At 44.7% G+C, this 6596-nt stretch overlaps 1 protein-coding gene across 5 annotated transcripts in view; it reads left to right on the top strand.

Moving 5' to 3' along the window:
• Positions 1-6596, top strand: part of rbm18 (RNA binding motif protein 18) — a 28863-nt gene continuing 22267 nt past the window's right edge. Inside the window, exons 1-2 of one of the 5 annotated variants that reach the window (XM_023983428.2) lie at positions 1-66; positions 1721-2143. In XM_023983428.2, coding sequence (XP_023839196.1) covers positions 1728-2143 — 416 coding nt within the window. In that variant the 5' untranslated portion in view covers positions 1-66; positions 1721-1727. Of the gene's footprint in view, positions 67-440; positions 818-1678; positions 2144-6596 lie in introns of those variants that run through there. The other 4 variants (XM_023983426.2, XM_023983427.2, XM_023983425.2 and 1 more) reach the window with 4 other exon arrangements.

Here is a 6596-nt window from a genome sequence, read left to right as displayed (position 1 = left end):
ACGTTAAAAAAGTTTGTGGAATGTATCTGTCATATATGGAAGGAAGGTCGTTGGACATGCATTCGAGTAAGCTTAAAGACATATTGGATCGATACGAGAGTATATTTGGGATTTGATCTTTACACTGTAACTACTGTATTCATGCACAACTTCGTTGTATTTTAATGTTACTACTTAGCTATATCTTGTAAAATGTTTTTTTTTTGCGCAAGGCTGTGAAGAGCGTTGGAAAAAATGCCGCGTTCAAAATAACTGGGAAATCAGAAATCCCTGACTTCCGACTTTAGTGGGTGACAGCTGGGAACTCGGGAAAAAAACAAACTCCGACTGAGGAAAATCGTTTTGAACGGCCATCTGACGCTAGTCGGACATAGGAAACTCGGAAATATCCGACTTGCTGATTCGTTGAACGCGGCACGTGTATGACTACAACCAGTTAGCAAGTCGGACATTTCAGAGTTTCTTAGTTCCGACTAAAAGAAAACTGACGTCATGATTTGACCTCTTTCTTTTCACGAATACTCAGTTGTCTTGAAAGCAGCAATACCTGGAGCCGACGCTTGCGTTATTCCTCATATTAATTCAAATAATATGTTTTGGGTGTCATCAATGTGTGTGCTCTTTTTGGGCGAGATTGTGTAAGACGTCATTCAAAGGCGCCTTTGTTTTTGCTATCTTGCGGCTAGTAGCTAGCTCACCGGAGCTTTGTGTACTAAGGTATTTTAACTAAATTATAGAATTCTATTGACGTTTTGTTGATATAGTAATCCCTTAACGTTGAGCCGTTCACCGTCAGACAAAGTTTCTACCGAACAAGGTAAATTAAACGTTTGATACAGACACTTAGTTCTAGCATAATAGCTAGCTTACTTCGTTAGCAAAGCTTGACACCCGTCCGTGTCGAGGGCTCTTGGCATTGACAAATCCATGTTGCAAAGTGAACAGAAACATAAAACAAACAATTCATATATATATATTTATTTCCTCGTGGTTTATCTTTAGTCATCTAACTAGATCCATTGCCAATGATAGTTAACTGGATTGCTGTTAACGTAAACTAGCTAACTAAATCAAATTGTATTGGTCGCGTACACATATTTTGCGGGTGTAGCGAAATGCTTATGTTCCTAGCTCCAACAGTGCAGTAATACCTACAATACAATACACGCAAATTCCCCAAAAGAAGAAGTCCAGAAATATTAGAACGAGCAATGCATGTCATAGTCTGGGATATAAATATAGATGCATATCATGGTGTGTATAGACATTATGGACAGTAACGTATATGAATTGAAAAGGTGTACAACAACAGTTATATAACATGAGCTGTTACTAGCATTCAGTATATACACATGAAGTGGATAAAACAGTATGTAAACATTATTAAAGTGACCAGTGTTCAATGACTATGTACATAGGGCAGCAGGGTTGAGTACCAGGTGGTAGCAGGCTAGTAACAGTGACTAAAGTTCAGGGAAGGGTACTGGGCTGAGGCTGGCTAGTGGTGACTATTTAACAGTCTGATGGCTAGTTAATGTTTCTGTCTGAACAGTGAACGCAGTGAAATGTATGATCACAAAAATAGGACCTGTGATTAGCTAGCTAGGCTACTTGATGTTTTCATTTTCATAAGGGTTTAGCAGTATTTAATCAAGTTGTGGGCCACATTATTTTGCAGACGGGCACACTCCCAAAGCCTATCTCTCTCTTTCTCTCTCAGGAGACCCATGGAGTCTGCAGTGGAGACGGCGGAGAGTTCCCCCATTGTTACAGAACGCGAGAAACCTATTCGGTCTGCAGTAGAGACAGCGGAGAGTCCTCCTACCATTTCAGAAGGGAAGGAACCCACACCATCAGCCGTGGAGGACCAGGATGTCACCGTAGTTTCAGAAAGCAAGAAACCTACACCTTCTGCAGTGGAGACGGCAGACAATGATGTCACTATCGTTTCCGAAAGCAAGAAACCTACACCTTCTGCAGTGGAGACGGCAGACGATGATGTCACTATCATTTCAGAAAGCAAGAAACCCACGACAGCACAGCTGGCCGTGGAGACCGTGGAGAATGCCTCTATCATTTCAGAAAGCTCGTCACACGAAGGCCATCGCCTGTGGATCGGGAACATCGATCCTAAAATCACAGAGTGAGTGAATCCCCTTGGTCCATGAACCTCGAGGTAGAATTTGTACCTAACCACAGCTCTAGGATCAGATCGCCCTACTCTCAAATCCTTGCCTTAACCATCAGGTAGATTAAACATGTATTTAACCCTGAACCAGTGGTAAGGTAGCCTCGTACAACCAGCCTAATCTCACCAGCCTGCTACACAGATACAAATCATTTATGTGAGCTTGCGAGATCAGGCCGGTTGTACGAGGCTAATTGTTATGGGCAACTTTTACTCTCTCCGCCCCTGACTGGGAGGCAATGCAGCAGCAGCCCAGCGGAGCAACCGCCGTGACTGGCCCGTATGATTGATTAGCCGTGTGTCTGTGAGGGCAGGAGAATGAGCAGACAGCGTTGGGCGTGTGAAAGAGAGGCACTCGGGCATGGCGACCTGTTCTGCTGAAGGGCTGCCATCATTTCTCACTCACCTGGCGTGTTTACTCTGTCAACCTGTAGCTTGCTGGCTGCTCTTTTTGCTTCAGAAGAAGGAGTGGGGTGGAGGGCAGCACAGGTTGGGATTGGCTGGTGGGCTCCTGGAAAATGTACAGCTTGCTGGGGATGGTGTCTAGACAGGCATTTCCTTCCCCTCTACCCTCTGTTTTCCTTTAAATAACCTGGAGTGCATCCCAAATGGCACCCTATTCCCATAGGGCTCTGGTCAAAAGTAGTGCACTACATAGGGTATAAGGAAAACAACAAAATATGCCCACAGGCTGGTGATTGGTAAGATGAATTAGTTCACGTGCTCCAAGTGTTTGTTGTAGCACGACCTACTTCAGGGCCCTCCTCTCTGTAAAGTGACATGCAGGCAGGCAGCACTGTAGAGAGTTCTGTTCTTGTTTTCTGAGTGAGGGTCAGTATTCAGCTATAGTCACTTTGTTCTTTTTCTTTTTACAGCGAGCCAGGAGATCAAATAAGTGAGTAATGGAGATGTGAGGTAAAAATCTCTGCTGTAATTTCTTAGTTTTTCCGCTAATGTGTAGTCTCTGTCAGAGAGATTGATTGTGGTGTTGAAGAGGAGATGGGTCCTGGTAAAAAAGTATTGCATTATATAGGGACTAGGGGGCCATTTGGGACAAAGTCTTAGACTCACTGCTTGCTGCACCATCAGGAGCCATTGATTACACATTTCTCTAAGGAGAAGTCCAAACTGGAAGATTCCCCCAGGGCATCTGGCACTACAGTTGCACTCTGAAACCTGGCGGGAAACGTTGTACACTCTTTTAACACGACCACACGGTTTCTACAACTGCTACTAGGCTACTTTCTCCCTGTCTCTCGTCCCTCTCGCGCTCTCTTTCTCTCGTCCCTCTCGCGCTCTCTTTCTCTCGTCCCTCTCGCGCTCTCTTTCTCTCGTCCCTCTCGCGCTCTCTTTCTCTCGTCCCTCTCGCTGTATGCCCTGAAAGTCGGCTGCGCCCTCGCTACATGTTCGTCGTCGACCCATCTGGCTCCAGGTCATCTACAAGGCTATGACTAGGTAAATGTGCCGCCTTATCTCAGTTCACTGGTCACGATGGCTACACCCACCCGCAGCACGCGCTCCAGCAGGTGTATCTCACTGATCATCCCTAAAGCTAAAACCTCATTTGGACGCCTTTCCTTCCAGTTCTCTGCTGCCTGGACTGCGAACCGAATTGCAAAATCTCTGAAGTTGGAGACTTTTATCTCCCTCAACAACTTTAAAAATCCTGCTATCCGAGCAGCTAACCGATCGCTGCAGCTGTACATTAGTCCATCTGTAAACTACCCACCCAATTTACCTACCTCACCCCCATACTGCTTTTATTTATTTACTTTTGCTGCTTTTTGCACACCAGTATCTCTTCTTGCACATGATATCTACTGAGATTTATCACTCCAGTGTCTCTCCTATTGTTATCGATTCTCAACTTTGTTGTTTCTTTAATCGTGTGTTTTCACCATATGCTTTTGGCTCGGGTTGACATTGAGCCTTGTTATTCACTCAGCCTCTTGGTTAATCAGTTAAAATACCAAACCTCATAACCAAACACCTGTGGCACTTGCCACGTGTGGTGTGTTGTGGGTGGTGTTTGTTGTGGGTTGTGGGAGCTGTGAGGGGCGTCGCGCAGGCGGTTGTTTGCCACAAGAATCGTATTTTATTAATTAAGAATTAACTAGGCCTGGCTTCCATTATTACTGTTCAACAGTAGAGTAACTCTTTATCCTGGCGTTGTCGAATTGGTGACCCGGGTGTGAGCCTTCGCGTCGGACTAAACGGGCCAGGTGCCGGGGGGCGGCATAGATGCGCGCGCGTTGGAGGCGGGGTCGCGAGGGTCGGGGAGGCGGGCGGATGTGGGATAAGTCCGGGGGCTTACGGGTAGGCGGGGTGGCGTAGTTGGCGGGCTTGGTTGTTGTGGAACCCTCTGGGGCAAGGCCGGAGGATCGTGTTTCTAAGAGTGGGGCGACTGGTCGGGCAGTCGAGGCGGGAGTGAATGGCGTGACCTGTTTCCGAGGGCAATCTCGCGCCGGCCGGCTTGATGGCCGGCGTGTCAAGCAGTCAGATGGTATCGGTGAGTGTTTCAATTGGCGGATCCTGTTCAACAGTAGAGTATTATGTGTTTCAAACTGGCCTGGATAGGTCCTGTTCACTAGAGAGTATATGGTCAATCTGGCTGGATACACTTATGATTGCAGAGTGAGCAAGGGGTGAAGAGAATATTGAAAGGCAGACACTGGTTCAATCGTAGGCTATGTTCAACTGGCCTGATCTGTAACAGTAAGAGAATATGTTCAACTGGCCTGGATCCCTTTCAAAGCAGTAGCAGTACTATGTTAACTGGCATGGATCCTGTTAAAACAGTAGAGTACATGTTCAACTGGTTGGATCCTGTTTACAGTGAGAGTATGTTGTTAACTGGCCTGGATCCTGTTAACAGTTAGAGTATTGTTAACTGCTGATCGTCAAACAGTAGAGTCTGTGTTCACGGCTGGCTGGATCTGTTCCACTGGCCTGGGACTGTTCAAAAGGTCTGGCTTGGCTGTTCAACCTGGTGGATCTGTCAACAAGTAGAGTATATGTCAACGGCTGAATCCTGTTCAACGTAGAGTATGGGTTCAATGGATACAGAACTTGGTTCGGCCAAAAACTGGGCACTGGATCCTTACTTGGTTAGAACGTAGGTATATGTTACCTGGGCTGATCTGTTAACAGTAGAGTACATGTTAAATAAATCTGGATGGACCTAGTAACTACCAGATAGAGTGATATGTTCAAACTGCCCTGGAATCCAGTTCAACGTAAGAGTTATGTTCAACTGGCTGGAATTTTGTTAACATGTAGAGTACTAGTTGTAACTGGCCTGGATCTTGTACAAGGTCGAGTAGATACGTTTTATGTAGCACGGCCATGGATCTGTTCACCAGTAGGTACTTGTTCTGGTGGACTGTTCCATGGCGGCCGTTCACAGAGAGTTATATGTTAACTAGAACTGGGTGGATATGTAACTGGTGGTCTGATTACAGTAGAGTACTTGTATGGCCTGATTGTTAAGTAGGTATGTGTACTGGCTGGATCCTGTTCAACAGTGAGTAATAGTTCAACTGGCTGGATGTTAAAGAGAGTAATGTCATGTTGACGTTCAAAAGTAGAGTATGTTCAACTGGCGGCTTCTTCAACAGTAGAGTAAAGTCAACTGCCTTGACGTTCACAGTAAAGTACTATGTTAATGATCTGGAGTCTGTTCAACAGTAGAGTATATGTTCAACTGCGCCTGGATCCGTTCAACAGAGAGTATTGTTAACCGGCTGGAATTCCTGTTTCAAACAGTAAGAACTATTGTCATTTTGGACGCAGATTTTCATCAACAAATGTGCATATCAGATGAGACTGTTGTACTTATATGGACTAATGTAGATGTAGAGTTGTAAACTCAGTATATGGTTGAATGTAGTTGAATTTCACGCCATGATTACTCATCTGACAAGGTGTAGGTAGTTGTAGTCGGAATGAAATGAATATGCAACTTTAACGTACGAAAATATGAAACAAATGAATGCCGACTTCACAGCTAAGTATTTAGACTTCAGCATAGGGCTGATTTTCAATTCTTTATTAAAGGACACATTAAAATGTTTAGTATAAAATAAACTGCTTCTACTGCAGAATTACTTCTCCAGTGATAATTGATTATCCACTAGTGAGGAGGCATGTGTTATAAATACACGTATGAGAGTAGGGGGACGCTACATAATGTTATTGCACGCAAACCAATAATTTTTGGTCACAAGTGTTATTGTTCACTACAATATTATAAGGTGTAGTGAAACATGCGGTCAGATGGAGAAAGTGTGCGTAATGCACCTGTCCTATATAGTGCCACTTCCATAGGGATGGTCAAAAGTAGTGCACTTTGTAGGAAATAGTAGCAGTATGTAAAGACTTCATTTCTACTGACGAGGAGTAAAGTTGA

Source organism: Salvelinus sp. IW2-2015, linkage group LG4q.1:29 (genome assembly GCF_002910315.2).
Source record: "Salvelinus sp. IW2-2015 linkage group LG4q.1:29, ASM291031v2, whole genome shotgun sequence".
NCBI classification, from domain to species: domain Eukaryota; kingdom Metazoa; phylum Chordata; class Actinopteri; order Salmoniformes; family Salmonidae; genus Salvelinus; species Salvelinus sp. IW2-2015.
The sequence above is the reverse complement of the archived record's forward strand: the minus strand, read 5'-3'. Positions and strand labels throughout refer to the sequence as shown.